At 39.5% G+C, this 16,404-nt stretch overlaps 1 protein-coding gene across 3 annotated transcripts in view; it reads right to left on the reverse strand.

The window, feature by feature from the left end:
* Positions 1 to 212: 212 nt before the first annotated feature.
* Positions 213 to 16,404, reverse strand: part of COL21A1 (collagen type XXI alpha 1 chain) — a 209,249-nt gene continuing 193,057 nt past the window's right edge. For 2 of the 3 annotated variants that reach the window (XM_045008463.1, XM_045008464.1), the window contains 6 exons: positions 16,132 to 16,164; positions 11,662 to 11,808; positions 11,518 to 11,572; positions 10,941 to 11,141; positions 3,116 to 3,193; positions 213 to 2,177 (listed from right to left, as the gene is read on the reverse strand). In XM_045008463.1, coding sequence (XP_044864398.1) covers positions 1,990 to 2,177; positions 3,116 to 3,193; positions 10,941 to 11,141; positions 11,518 to 11,572; positions 11,662 to 11,808; positions 16,132 to 16,164 — 702 coding nt within the window. In that variant the 3' untranslated portion in view covers positions 213 to 1,989. Of the gene's footprint in view, positions 2,178 to 3,115; positions 3,194 to 10,940; positions 11,142 to 11,517; positions 11,573 to 11,661; positions 11,809 to 16,131; positions 16,165 to 16,404 lie in introns of those variants that run through there. The other variant, XR_006577691.1, reaches the window with a different exon arrangement.

The following is a 16,404-nucleotide window of genomic DNA, read 5'->3' on the forward strand; positions in this document are numbered from 1 at the left end:
TGGAAGTGGCCCATTCCCAACAGTTGACAAGAAGGGGCGAATATCAACAGAGGGAAAATTACTTTAGCACTGACCCCCCACTTGGTAAGGCAACTCCCATCTTTTCATGTGCTGAATATTTATATCTGCTTACTGTATTTCCCACTCCATGCATCTGATGAAGTGGGTTATATCCCGGGAAAGCTTATGCCCAAATATATTTGTTAGTCTCTATGGTGCCACAAGGACTCCTCATTGTTTTTACAGAAAAAACATAGCGTTTGAGGATATTAATATAAAAAACCTGAAAGTCGACAAATTAAATGGGCACTTAAATACTAAAAATTAGGGTTTTAATAACATATGGAATTATGCCATTTCTATGGGACAGATTCTGGTACCCTTACTGACAATGAATAGTACCTAATTCCATAGTTGGTCTTACTGAAGTCAGTGTGACTGCTCAGGGAGTAATCAGTGTATGACATTCAGGTTCTACATGGTTAGATGGATTTGGGGATTTCAAGGGTGGGAGGGGGGAGTGAGAGATTTGTTCTTGTTTTTAGAGGGTTTTCTGTTTGGGGTTTTGTTTAGAAAAGATGGAAGAATACCAAATAGGAGAGCAGCTCTCAGGTATAAATACCTACTCTAGGAGAATAATATATATTCTGTTGTGCTATCACAGAGCACAGCCAATTAAAAAACCCTTGCATTTATTCATCACATCACCACCAAGTCTCTACAAAATTTTATTTTACCTTGAATGTCAAGCTTTCTACCAAATTTTTGTAGCACGACAACTGAAAAACAACACATCAAAAAAGTCATATAAAGCTTTGGTTAAGTGCAATACAAAGATTCTCTGAATTAATTTTAAAATGTACTCAAATTCTAATGGGAACTGTGCACTTGTTTTTTTTACTTAGAATGCAAGAAATACTTCTTGCTAGCATTGCATACAATGAAAATGAGCATACAAATGTCTTGCTTAAAATGGAAAACAAAGCAACATAACAAACATTGCAGTTAGTTAGCAAGCACAAAGACCTTTCTTCTTGTAATCCTGTTTTTTACATTTGACATCTACAATCGTTGTGGAGCACAGCAAAGGAGATGGAGCAAGTCTGTAATTTTAATGAATGTATTAAAATTGTTAAACTTCATTGTGAAAAACTGATTTTCAACCTTGGCAGACTGTAGTTGCAAACAAATTAAAGTTTATTTTTAAAATAATGCAATTTTTAATATCAGTTAATTTATAACTCCTTTTGTTTCTTTAGTTAGAATGTGTCATTCTGGGGTGAAATCTCAGCTGCATTCCATTTCACCCTGGTCCTTAGATAAATTACGATTCCATTTCACACTGATCTTTAGATAAATTAATTGAAGATAGATTGGGTGAAATTACTGGCCAAAAGCTAAATAAGCCAAACATTTCTCTCAATGTTGTAAAAATCAGACACATGCTTTTGCTAATGGAAAGCCTGGAGCTATAAAATATTAAATGTACACAAACCAATGAAATTCACACACATATGAAGTAACAGCTAGACACTTTCTTTCAAAATCAATTACTGTATATGTAGCCTAAATGTGAAACATTTCACAGTGATTTACACCTGATCCATAAACATTTAGCGCCCAATCCTGCTCCCATTACAGTCAACAGAAGTTGTCTAGCAATGTTAACAGACTTCAATGGAAGCAGGAGTATGAGTGGGCACTTAAATACTAAAAATCAAATGTCATGGTTAATTTTATTCATGATAAAATTGACTGTCTCTCTGAAAACCCTTGATATTTAATCAAGGCTAATTATGCATCTAAAGGCCCAATATGAATGGAGATTCTTTTAAAATGGAATGTATAACCTTTGTAATCTTTATTGCTTTACCAAACCAGAGGTACTTTTGTTCCTGTTTAAGGGATTATTTCTGGTCATCTTCCTGAGACTTGAAAGACCATAAAAGACAAGCACCATACCTATTTCATGGACTAACTCATTGCAAATTAGTAGTTTGGGCCCTTTCTAAATGGATCTCTTCCTACAATTACACTAAAACATAATGATGGATCACAAATTCCCGGGGGTCCAGGTTGTCCTTGAATTCCAGGATTTCCACGATCTCCATCTTTACCAGGCTGCCCAGGTTCTCCAGGACGTCCCTCTTTACTCATTCCAGGTGGACCTTCAGGACCTTGATGACATATACAACAAGCAGTTAGAATATGCTGTATAATACTGTTAGAGATGGGTCTAAGATGAATACTGGATTCAAACACTCCAGAACTTTGGGTCCTGTTTCTGTACTAAGCTGAACAAAACTTCACTTTCAGAAGAAGGGACTTCTTTGGCATTAGAGTTTATATACCGTGAATTAAATGTTGGTTACAAATAATCAAATTACCTATATCATCTACTGAACTTGAATCAAGATTTACAAATAATCAAGGTGAATAGCAGAATAGATTGAAAATCAAATCAAAATTAAAAGCGATTTAAAAAGAAACTTTTAAAAATTGGCTTTGATGTATTGTTACTTTATCATATAGTCCAGCTCACTGTGGGCCAGAACCAAAGTCCATAGGCACCTTTCCATTGACTTAACTGGATATGGATCAGGCCCTATCATCTCTTCCAAAGGATCAATTTTATATTTTGACAGAGCATGCTATTGTTTAAAAAAATGTTTTCCTTTCAAAAGAAATTGCAGTGTGATTTCATGAATATATCAACTTGGATTTTCAGAGCCCCTGCAGCTCCTATAGGTGGGAATTAGGTTTGCAGGTTCTTAACATTTCTGAAAATCTGACCTGTTGAGTTTTATTTCTTCTTCCATTACACAAGGGAATTTTGCTAATTTTAAATCTCAGTCTGCCATGAAATAGGAATTTGAGTCACTTATATCTATAAATACCTACCCTATAGTAAATAATATATTCTGCTGCAAATGAAAAGCAATAAAACCACACATACCTACAGTGTTTTCCTATCTAGCAACCAGCATAAAAGGGATTATATTTTACAGTTTAAATAGTACTACTTAAGATTAATCCAATCATGATAAATTTAGTCACCAACATTTTCAAAATAATGTACATGCAATGAAATCTACATGGCTAACCCATGCCTTACCTGGAGGGCCAGGGGGGCCTTGTATTCCAGGAACCCCAGTTCCCTGGCTGCCCTTTTCTCCATTTTTTCCTGGTAGCCCTGTAGGATACCAAACACACACACATGCACAGTAAGCATTGTTTTCATTTGAGACATTGAAAAGGGGACGGGTGGTGGGGCTGGATGAGTGATTGTTCAATGCTATGCAGTGTAATTGTCTTATTTATCAGCCTAATTTCAACTAAAGAACTAATGGTAAGTAATTTCTGTTGAAGGGGTGTGTGTGTGTGTAGATAATAGGCGGGATTGATGGTGAAGGCTAATTCTGGCTTGCCTTTCACTGGTGGCATTTTGATTAGGTCACATGAAAAAATGAATTTGATGCTTTGAACATGGTCTCTAGTTGAATCAGAAAATATACGGGTGATCTTTCAAAATGTACATCTGAAATTAAATTCTCTCTCAAACAAGAGATATCAAGCCAAATTCAGTGCTTACACTTGTCAAGCTATGGCCTAATATGGTCAGTTTCTTCGGTGAAAAAGATTACCACCTTTTTTCACCCTTTGCTGAGTAGCCAAGAAGATTAATTGGTATTAATGGAAATAAAAGTATCTAACTGCTGAAGACAAAACTTCAATGTGCTCCGAAATTAATTTGGTTTTCTGTGTCAGAGACAAAAATGTCACAGAGGATTTTCAAAATGTGCATTGAGCTACAGCTGGCATCTTGCTAGTTGGTTTTACTTTACATACCTTTCTCAGAGATTCTTTTGATGCTGTAGAAACATAATAGTTGCTGAGACCGAAGTTGACATATTTTGGACATTACCATGTATCTTAACATTAAGCATGTAAGTAGACCCACTGAAATCAGTGGGACTAGTCACAGGCTTACATGATTTGCTGGATTGTGGCTGATATTACAAAAAGGGGACGGAAACTAGAAAAGCTACAGAAAAGGGTAACAAGGGTAGTAAAAGCTATTAGGTTGTAACTGCAGTAAAAATTTAGGAAAATTAGGCTAATGTTCATAAGAAATTATGAGAAAATATATAAAATTCAAAAGAGTATGCCACAAAATTATTCAAGAGTGAAATAGGCTCAAAACAAATAGCAAGTAATGGAGTCTGTGGTCTGGGATGGGGTGTTAGATGGGGTGGGATCTGAGTTACTACAGAGCATTCTTTCCTGGGTGCTGGCTGGTGAGTCTTGCCCACATACTCAGGGTTTAACTGATCGCCATATTTGGGGTCGGGAAGGAATTTTCCTCCAGGGCAGATTGGCAGAGGCCCTGAAGTTTTTTCGTCTTCCTCTGCAGCATGGGGTACAGGTCAGTTGCTGGAGGATTCTCTGTGGCTTGAGGTCTTCAAACCACAATTTGAGGACTTCAATAACTCAGACATAGGTTAGGGGTTTGTTACAGGAGTGGATGGGTGAGATTCTGTGGCCTGCATTGTGCAGGAGGTCAGACTAGATGATCATAGTGGTCCCTTCTGACCTTAAAGTCTATGAGTCTAAGAAAATACTAGATAGTGAAGAAGTTTAGAAAACCAAATTCACCAAATTCAGCCCTGCAGTAAAAAGGGATACAAGTCTAAATGAAATGCACATGTATTGAATGTATTTAGTCAGAGAAATTATTATTTCAAATGCAACAAAAGATAATTAGACACTGAAACTATGTCTACACTACGGGATTATTCTGATTTTACATAAACTGGTTTTGTAAAACAGATTGTATAAAGTCAAGTGCACGCGGCCACACTAAGCACATTAATTCGGCGGTGTGCATCCATGTACCGAGGCTAGTGTCGATTTCCAGAGCGTTGCACTGTGGGTAGCTATCCCATAGCTATCCCATAGTTCTTGCAGTCTCCCCTGCCCATTGGGATTCTGGGTTGAGATCCCAATGCAAAAACAGTGTCGCGGGTGATTCTGGGTAAATGTCGTCACTCAATCCTTCCCCCGTGAAAGCAACGGCAGACAATCATTTCGCACCCTTTTCCCCTGGATTGCCCTGGCAGACGCCATAGCATGGCAATCATGGAGCCCGTTTTGCCTTTTGTCACTGTCACCATATGTGTACTGGATGCTGCTGACAGACGCAGTACTGCACTGCTACACAGCAGCATTCATTTGCCTTTGCAAGATAGCAGAGACTGTTACCAGTCATATTGCACCGTCTGCCATTGTAAATTGGCGATGAGATGACGGTTATCAGTCGTTCTGTACCGTCTGCTGCTATCATGGGTGCTCCTGGCTGGCCTCGCTGAGGTCGGCCGGGGGCGCATAGGCAAAAATGGGAATGACTCCCTGGGTCATTTCCTTCCTATGTTTTGTCTAAAAATAGAGTCAGTCCAGCCTAGAACATGGGGAAAGTGTACTAGAGAACCAGAGAGCACAGCTGCTCTGTGTCAGGGCCCCAGAGATCTCGCAGAAATGATGAGCTGCATGTCATTCTAGGGGGTGCCCCTGCAACAGCCCCACCCATTGCTTCCCTCCTCCCCCAACCCTCCTGGGCTACCGTGGCAGTGTCCCCCCATTTGTGTGATGAAGTAATAAAGAAAGCAGGAATAAGAAACACAGACTTTTTAGTGAGATAAAATGAGGGGGAGGAAGCCTCCAGCTGCTATGATAGTCCAGGCAGTACAGAATCTTTTCTTTAGACATGACGGGCGGGGGGGCTGATGGAGCTCAGCCTCCAGGAGCTCAGCCCCCAGTTGCTATGATGAGGACGGTTACCAGCCATTCTGTACCATCTGAGCTCAAATTTTGGACAGCAAAAGATTCCAAGGAAGCTGCAGTTTGTATTGTATTCCTACAATATGTACTGAAGTGATCTAGTTACCTTGTATCCCTTAGACTTCACCCTGATATTCTGAATACTCTATTGCACACAGTTAGTGGAAGATTACTCCTATCATTTAGGAGTCATTCCTACTTTTACCCAGGCGCCCCCGGCCGACTTCACCGAGGCCAGCCAGGAGCACTCACAGGCTGATGACGAGAACGGATACCAGTCCTTCTGTACTGTACCGTCTGCCACCGGAGAGGGGAGAGGATGCTGCTGTTTAGTGCTCCAGCACCCCGTCTACCAGCAGCATGCAGTAGACATAGGGTGACATTAAAAATAGGCGAGAAACGATTTTTTCTCTTTTCTTTCGGGGGGGGGGGAAGGGTGTAAATTGACGACATACACCCTGAAACACCCGGGAAAATGTTTTTGACCCTTCAGGCACTTGGAGCCCAGCCAAGAATGCAAATGCTTTTCGGAGACTGCGGGGACTGTGGGATAGCTGGAGTCCTCAGTCCCCCCTCCCTCCCTCCATGAGCGTCATTTGATTATTTGGCTTTCCGTTATGCTTCTCACGCAGCACTGTCTTGAGTCCCTGCTGTGGCCTCTGTCTATCATAGCCTGGAGATTTTTTCAAATGCTTTGTCATTTCGTCTTCTGTAACGGAGCTCTGATAGAACAGATTTGTCTCCCCATACAGCGATCAGATCCAGTATCTCCTGTATGGTCCATGCTGGAGCTCTTTTTGGATTTGGGACTGCATCGTCACCCATGCTGATCAGAGCTCCAGGCTGGGCAAACAGGAAATGAAATTCAAAAGTTCGCGGGGCTTTTTCTGTCTACCTGGCCAGAGCATCCGAGTTCAGATGGCTTTCCAGAGCGGTCACAATGGTGCACTGTGGGATACCACCCGGAGGCCAATACCGTCGATTTGCGGCCACACTAACCCTAATCTGACATGGCAATACCGATTTCAGCACTACTCCTCTCATTGGGGAGGAGTACAGAAACCGGTTTAAAGAGCCCTTTATATCGATATAAAAGGCCTCATTGTGTGGACGGGTGCAGGGTTAAATCGGTATAACGCTGCTAAATTCGGTTTAAACGCGTAGTGTAGACCAGGCCTGAGAAAAACAATACACCAGAGAAAAAAAATAGACATAGAAGTTGATTTTATTGGAAAAGTCACACTGTCTCCTTATATCTTCAAATGTTAGTATGGCACTTTTTATAAGAAGTGAAACACCTTAGTCTCAAATGATAATCATGTTCTTGAGTAATCTTCCACTAACTGTGTGCAATAAAGTATTTCAGAGTATCAGGGTGAAATCTAAGGGATACAAGGTAACTAAATCACTTCAGTACATATTGTAGGAATACAATACAAACTGCAGCTTCCTTGGAATCTTTTGCTGTCCAAAATTTTGAGCTCAGAGGTTTATAAAATGTTCTTTACAAGATTAAAAATACATTTTCTAGAGGTTCCTCCTTTTCCAAGATCATTCATTTTTTCCACATAATGAAACATTGTATCTTGGCTCTCATGCATTCGGCTGATAATGGCAATTTGCCCAGACTTTCCGAGTTAAAGAATCCCTAAGCCCAGCCACTCAAATAAGTGGAATAGTGGAGGAAAATATCAATCTACTACAGAGATTTTAAAAAGTTCCCCTAAGAAATTGTGTGTATGGAAACTAAGTAAGAAGCAAAGATGGAGAATGACTCAGCATTTTTAAGAGGCCAAAAGAGACTGCAAGCCTTTTAATAAGGGAGAAAAGACCAAAGATCACAAAGAAGGACCCAGATTGTGAAAAAACAAAACAAAAAAACTCCTTTGATAGTGGTTCAGATTCCTTTTTTTCCCCCCCTCTATGGAGGATTCATAAAGGTTAGGCCTAACTTATTTAAGTATCTGAGATTTGACAAGATCACAAGCCTAGCTGATACGATTAATAAATAGTTATTTTTATTGCAGAATTTACTGAAACTGGTTTGATTACTGAAGTGAGAAATGGCAAGAAGAGCATGAATCAAACCCAAAAAGAACAGGAGTACTTGTGGCACCTTAAAGACTAACAAATTTATTTTAGCATGAGCTTTCGTGAGCTTTTGACAGAGCCAGAAGAGTACCCAGAAGCCACCTACTTCAGGACAGGCCTAAAAAAGAAAATAACAGAGCGCCACTAGCCATCACCTACAGCCCCCAACCTCTTCAGCACATCATCAAAGATTTACAACCTATCCTTAAAGATGATCCCTCACTCTCACAGATCTTGGGAGACAGGCCAGTCCTCGCTTATAGACAGCCTCCCAACCTGAAGCAAATACTCACCAGCAACCGCACACCATACAACATAAACACTAACCCAGGAACCTATCCTTGCAACAAAGCCCGATGCCAGCTCTGTCCACATATCCATTCAAGTGACACCATCACAGGACCTAATCACATCAGACACGCCATCAGGGGCTCGTACACCTGCACATCTACCAACGTGATATATGCCATCATGTGCCAGTAATGCCCCTCTGCCATGTACATTGGCCAAACCGGACAGTCTCTACGCAAAAGAATAAATGGACACAAATCTGACATCAGGAATCATAACATTCAAAAACCAGTGGGAGAACACTTCAACCTCTCTAACCACTCAGTGACAGACTTGAAGGTGGCAATTTTGCAACAAAAAAACTTCAAAAACAGACTCCAAAGAGAAACTGCTGAACTTGAATTAATATGCAAACTAGATACAATTAACTGTGGCCTAAACAGAGACTGGGAATGGTTGGGTCATTACACTAATTGAATCTATTTCCCTATGTTAAGTTCTCCTCACACCTTCTATGGGCCATCTTAATTATCACTTCAAAAAGTTTTTTTTCCTCCTGCTGACGATAGCTCATCTCAATTGATTAGACTCTTCCTGTTGGTATGCATACTTCCACCTTTTCATGTTCTCTGTATGTATAAATATCTCCTGTCTGTGTGTTCCATTCTATGTATCCGAAGAAGTGAGCTGCAGCTCACGAAAGCTCATGCTAAAATAAATTTGTTAGTCTTTAAGATGCCACAAGTACTCCTGTTCTTTTTGCGGATACAGACTAACACGGCTGCTACTCTGAAACCAATCAAACCCAAGTGTCCCAATTAAAAGTACAGAGCATAACCACCAGACAAGATGTAAAGGACAGTTCAACCTTTCCAAGAGTATAGGTGAATTAGGCAACTATTTTCTTGAGACCATTCAAAAGTAACCCCACAATAGTAGAACTCTGACCTGACATACCCCCAGTGCTACCACCTTGAGTGCAGTAAGGTGACATAAGGTATAAATCAATTCAGAATGTAGCCCACTGGAGTACACTTCTGATCCACCTGTATTAGGAGATCTCTAGTGAGGAACCAATTTGTATTGATCCTTGGAGTGATCAATTAAAGCTGGTTTCATTGAATATAAAATCTTTAAGAGTAGTCATTACTCTCATAGAGGAAGAAAACTAGAATGACAGATATTCTCAGATACCCCAGAACCAAAAGGGCTTCATTTTTATATTCAGAGGTAATTTAGAAGGAAATGGCTATATCTGGTTGGGAATTTTCTGTCAAAATGTTATTTCCAATGGTAAACGTGATTCTTGTCACACTGAAATTTGCCACAGGAAATTTTAATATTGCAGATTTTTTTTTCTGTTAGGAAAATTGAAACAAAATATTTACTTTCACTTTGGGTCTTCCCAACTCAACAGAGTTTGATTTGCTGAATAGAATCAAAACATTTTGGGCCAGTTCATTATTAATATGTGGCTGCCTGACCTCCACAGTGCTTCATGCCCCTGGTTCTCAATTCTCTGTCGAGTGAGCTGAAATGAAATGTTTTGACACTTCCAAATCAAATTTTTCTGAACTTTTTATTCTGTGAAAAATTTCAATACTTTGACTTTTCATCCTGAGTCAGGACAAAAAGTAAACACCATAGCAGAATTTCCCACAGGACAGAACTTCTAATTTTTGACCAGCTCTAGCCAGAGGTGGATTATGCTTTTGGGGGACCCTGGGCCAGAGCAAGTGGGGGACCCTCCTCACCCCTTCCACTTCCAGTCTCCCCCTGCTCCCTACCCCGGTGCTCCTGGTGGGGAGTGGGGTGCGGGGGCTTCCCCCGCTCCACAGCAGGAGTGCCAGGTGGGTGCGAGGAGCGAGGCAAGCCGCTGTGCCCCGACCCCACTCCCTGGCAGGAGTGCCGGGCAGAGCGGGTCATAGCGCCCATTTTTCCAGGGCCCCTCAATTGGTCAGGGCTCTTGAGCACTGCCCCATTGGCCCAGTAGCTAATCCGCCACTGGTTCTAGCAATGGCCCATTGTGCAGGTGAGCACTTTCCTTGCTGACAGGTCTATCTCTGAGGTCAGCCAAAGGAAAACATCTTTAAACTATTGCAAAGTGCTCACCATGCAAGCGCCAGGCACAATTGCAGCTGTCAAATCTAGAAAGGCCATATGAGTGCATCTGAGTGCAAGGACTATGCAAGACTAGGTCATAGTTCCACCCCCCCCCTTAAGGTGTGGTGCAGTAGATGAACTCCGCTATATGCCAGGGAATTCTGTGAGGCACTCTCCCTCACAGAATTGCTATTCTATACCACCCCTGATGTAAGACTGTGCCTGTAAGGCATGACTGAGCCCTTAAAGAGACAAACTGTGGGGGATTGTAGGCACAGGTCAAATCCCATATAGTGCTAAGTTGGGAGAAAGCCACAATTTTTTACTTCACCAAAAAATTTGGACCCAAATACTGGTTCTGAAACCACTCATCAAAAACCTGCTGACCCAGATCCAGATTTCAATTCTGTAGCCTCTTTCTAAAGTGGTCGGAAACAAAAAAATTAAACCAAACATCTCTCAACTTTTGGAAATGAATTCTGTATCCTGAACTAGACTACGTGGTGTGGACCTCTCTTGACCCTCTACTGCTACCCACTCAAGTACCATTCAGAACTGAACATGTAATAAAGTAAAAGCTATATGTTATTTGCTTCGTGAGATACCCATGCAGTTACCTTTTGCCCCATGGGCACCAGGACTCCCAGGAGCTCCTGGAAGACCTGGAACACCATCATTTCCTGGTAAGCCAGAAAAACCTCTGGGACCTTCTGGGCCTATTGGACCCGGTGGACCAGGAAGTCCTGGAGAAGCACTTTGGGATTGACAATGGTTGCAGTTTTGTAGCCTTCCACTCCGAAGGATAACAGGCAACTGGGCTAGGAGAATTCAAATGAAAATGCTTTAGACTATTCTGAGAATGACATTGAGATAACATTACTATGCAAGATAAAAATAACCAAATGCCAAACTACATTAATAAGGATTTAAGATAAATCATTTGTTATATAAATCACCAAAAACAAAATATCTGGCTTTTTGTGGAGGAGAAGGGGATGGTGATGGTGATGTATTAAGGCCTACAGACTGGTAAGATTTGGAGACATTATCACTATGGTGAGTAATTATATCGTACTAAGTCCACTGTGTTAGTAGTTTTGATTTTTCTTAGAACAGGACATCTTTATAATTATCATGAAAGCAGCCAGAGCATTTTAAATAAAGAAAGAATACATTGCAATCTTTGGGACTTACTTCTCAGTACATCTGCGCAAACCTGCCGAATAAATTCTTCTGAAAATTCCCTTCCCTGAATTGAATATAGAAGAGTTATAAAAAATGCATAGAAAGTTTTTTTTAAAAGTGCATGAAAACTGCAATGTCAGATTCTGTACGTACAGGTTTTCCATCTGCTCCAGGTGGCCCTGGTTGCCCTCTGTCTCCCTGTTGTCCTCTCGGACCAGAAGGTCCAACCAAACCATTAACACCAGATTCTCCTTTTTGTCCATTGAGGCCTCTAATGCCAGGATCTCCTTTCTCACCTTTCTGAAATCAAAGGCAACAAAAACTAACTAGATTTTTCAAAAGTAATTTTCAAAATTAATCTTCATTGTGAGGGGCTGACAGCACCTTCACTAAGAAGCGTTCATAAAAATCAGTCTGAATTAATTAATCTGTGGGGATCATCTTGACAGGGGATGTTGATTAACAAGTCCACCTCTACAAAAAATTCATTGAATTCTTTGGATTTTTATAAATAATATTTTAATTCAAGCATGCTTACTAGAAAAAGGTTAATTTGAAATAAATTACCATTACAGATAACAGTTTTACTTTTCTTTGTGAAGACCAAACTTTTAATCCTAGGCAGAACTATTTTATATAACAGTTAAATGAAAAGAAAAATATTAAATTACTCTCTCCTCTTTTTGATGATATCACAGTTATATTAATACAGGACATTAAAAATCTTTTTGGAAGATTATAGGCCTCGTCTACACTAATGGAGAAATATAGGGTATATGTAGCAACACACTGCAGTAGGCTGCATCCAAACTATGGTGTGTAGCTACACATGGCAGGGAAAGGCTCCAGCTCTGGAGAGACAATGGGACACTACACTAATAAAAACAGCTTGAGCATATGTTTGGGCATGTGGAGAGCCGTGTATTTACCTGAAAGTTTTGGCATGTCTTTACTCACTTAACCCATGCCTCATATTTACACTGCTATTTATCCCATGCTAGGGGAGCTTATATTATGTACTCTGCATGCAACCACACGGGTAGACACAGCCTAAGGGTGAAATTCTGGTTCCACTTAAGTAAATTGCAAAACTTCCATTGACTACAATGGAGACATAATTTTACCCTACATCTTTACCATCCAGGATGGAGGACGGGAGGGGGGAGGAAGTTGAGTTTGAATTGTGCTAGTTCTTTTTCCAGACCTCAGTTATTCTCAAATTAATTGACAATAACAGTAGACAATCTGCTAAGTAAGGTTAAGCCAATACTGGGAAACATTTTGAAATAAGAAACTTAATTAAAGCAGTGATTCTTCTACATTTAACTACCTACCGCATTAGTTAATTTGGACTACTTTCCAAACTTGGAGCCAACAAACCTCTATTGCAGTGGAATATGGTACACTCCCAGATTTAAAATTAGTATAATCTTTGTTCCCTTATGAATTTTTCCGTTCAGTTTTTATATGACTTGTGTATATTTTCAACAGCAGCTTTATAAATCTATTTCACTCTTTCCAAATGTGCTATATGGAAGTGCAGAAACAAAGCAACAGACTATATATTACTAAATAAATAATATTCCTTTGGGAAAAGGAAGAAGGTTTAAGAGGTCCTTAGTCAAACATTTTTTATAAAGCAGCCACAGGTTTTATATTCTATTTCATTGTACAGTAAGTATATTATTAGATCACCCTACAACAGAATTTTAGGGCTCACTCAAACCAGTTTGGCACAGACCCATGTAGAAACAGTGCAGTTCTTCACCACCGTAGAGAAGGATAAACCTCCCAGAGCTTTCCTGCATGCTGAAAGAGCATGGCCATTGCACCTTCATTTACAACATTGCTTCTTACTCTGTACCTGGCCAGCTCTGCTGGCCGGTGTAGAGCAGGTTGGTGGACAGAATCATGACCCTGCTGTCTTTGGGTGGTGTGCATCCCAGGGGCTCTAAAGGGGATTGTGATTATGCTTGACCTCTATGGGTGGAATGCAAAAAGGATGAGGGGAAAGGCTCCTGAAGCCCTGTTCCCTACAGTGACACATGAGCCAGTCACAATCTGTCCCTTAACATTTTTAGGGCTAGTAAGCACTAGCGTTCAGTGAACCCAAAGAAAGTCATTTAGCTCAGATTTTTCTGCAAATGGCAAGCCAAAGGCTTTTTCATCTCACTCATACATTTATTTGATAGTTCTATCTAGAAATGTAATTGTATAAAAACACTTTCCTACTCAGCAGAGTATCACTCCGTGTATATTTGAAATGAAATTTTGACTTATTTTCGAAATTATGACTCTTTACTTGTTAGTTCTATGCAGCTAACAGAGTAAAGAGACAGAGTGTTGGTACTTTTCTTATGCAGCATCAACAAATGAATTGTTGACTAAGTTCCAGTCAGCTATACAGCAGGCTTTGACAAGCATTCCACAGAATTCTACTCACTGTTCTCAATTCAAAAATTGGTTTATAGAAAACAGTGCTCTTAGTTAAGACTGTTTAAATTTGTATTCCCTTTTGTATGATACAGTTATAAATCTTTACTTAACAGACACTTTAACATATCTTCATGGGATTGTTCAGGTTTAGAGATTGCTAAGGTGTGGAGACTTACAACTGCTTTTGACTACAACAGAAGCTGCCTATGCTGACAACTGAAAATTAGACCACTTTTTTAGGTATCTAACAATGTCTATAGGAGACTAATTCTAGAAACTCATTTTTGGAAATATGATACAAGAAAATACTTATGGTACTTGGGAGTAATTTATTATTATTTTAATTACTTTATAAGCTATAAAGCATGTTTAGATACTTATAAATTACTTGTAAGCTGATTTATTTTGAAATAAGTTTTAAAAGGGCTGTGAAATGTTAAAAAACAATGCAACCCTAGAGAAAATGGCATCTACTATAGAACGAAACAGCAGGCAGCAAGCCAACCTAAGAAACCAAGACAAAATACTGGAATCATCAGCACAACTGCCTGTAGAACCTGCCAAGAAATAAGATGAAACTGCTGAAAGAAGGTTTGCTGCAGCAAATTTTGGTCTTGTAATGGCCAGCCACATCCAGTGTGTGGCCTTGTTTGTTGACCCTTGCTATTGGCAGAGACAATCAAGAAAAAGAGAGGAACTTAAGAAATGCTGAACAGACTGGTTGGAGAGATTTTATATTAAAACAATTCCTTTAAAACAAGTACTAAAATAAAAATATTTTGTAAAACCCCAAAACCCTAAAATAAGCGTATATTGTAAATTGTACAGCTCTTATAAGTACACAAAATGAAATCATATTTATTTGGAAAAATGTATTACAGAGAGTATTAGAAAAATGTAAATAATGTCCATATCCCATGAAAGTATACCCCAGTATTATGGTGATTTAGAAAATGCAGGAGGATCAGATGAGGAAAGCTGGATGGTTCTATGACAATCTTTTACTGAGCTTGGCCATGATTAAGCAAGATACTTAAGCACATGTGTAATCTTAAGGATGGTTATAATTCCATCAAAGCCTATAGTATTATTCAGTTGTTTACAGTTGCACACTTGCTTAAGTACTCAGCTCAAGTGGGGCCCTAAAGAACAAGTTCAGCTACTGAAATACAACAAACCTCCTTTAAGCGAAACCCAACAAGAGATTGCCAAAAACTGATTGAGTAAAAGAATTTCCTAATAAAGGTGAAACTGAGTTATACTGAATGGATCCATGTACACTGATTTAATTTACCCTAGAGTCAGAACCATGAGCAACTACAATGAAGCCGATTCATTAGATTTTTTTTCTTTTTTAGTTTTTATAACCAGAACTATAGGCACCCATCCAGTGCTCTGGGCAGATGTCCCATAAATTAAAAAGCACAACATGAACTTAAAAAAGGACTGCCCATAAATATATCCACTTCAACCCATGTTCTCCTCTGCAGCCCAAGAGAAGAAGGAAAAAAGATTGGTCTTACAGTATACCCAGAAAGCAAAAAAATCTGAGCTCTAGCAGATCAAGAAAGGGGTCGAGTTCCAAAATTCAGGACCCCACAACAGAGAATGTCTTTGAGCTCCAGATTGACCTGACTGCGTCATACTAGTGTAAAACCAATGGAAGGGAGTTCAAAATCATGCCTATTGGATTTGGGGATCGTTTGGGTCAGTGTCATAAGACAGGCTGTCACTGAATAAGGGTGTCTCTTGTTCTGTTTTACTGAACTATAACATTTTTTTAAAATGAAGAGCTGGGGATTGAGTCTCCAGAAAAACAAATTGTTTTTTTCTTTTTTAAAAGTCCCTTGCTTACTTGTTTGTTTTTCTCTAATTAACACCTTCTTTTGTCTTCAGATTCTGTTTTAACTGGAGTTCTGTAGAAAATCTATATTCCTTTCTCTCTTTTTAAACAATATTTCTTTGTCTTTTCAGTCACTGATTTCCCTAAACAGTGCTTTTCTACTCTGTTGTTAAATCTTTCTTTCTCATGCCTCCTCCTACCTGACTTTGCATCTAATCATCCCCTTTCACTTGTGTGCCAATGAGGACAAAAGCAAGCCCTTTAGCACACAGTTTACATAGTCACTATTCACACAATTGGCAAAGAGAATTAGAAAATGGTGCTTGTGATTTGAAAACACGTACCTCTCCATTTGCTCCATTCAATCCATTTGTTCCCTTTAGAAATCAAATGTGGAAAAAAGTATAAATCAAACTGAGCCACCGTTATGATGCATCACTCTTACTAAATCCGGGATCAAACAAACCAGAATATGTTCGATATGCAAATTAATTAAGATTTATTTCAAAATATATCTGAATTCTTATACTTACATATGAGGCACAGTAAACAAACATTAATTATCTTCTTAAAAATTAGTATATCTGAACAATGTACTAGAACAGGGGTAGGCAACC

Source organism: Mauremys mutica, chromosome 3 (assembly GCF_020497125.1).
Source record: "Mauremys mutica isolate MM-2020 ecotype Southern chromosome 3, ASM2049712v1, whole genome shotgun sequence".
NCBI classification, from domain to species: domain Eukaryota; kingdom Metazoa; phylum Chordata; order Testudines; family Geoemydidae; genus Mauremys; species Mauremys mutica.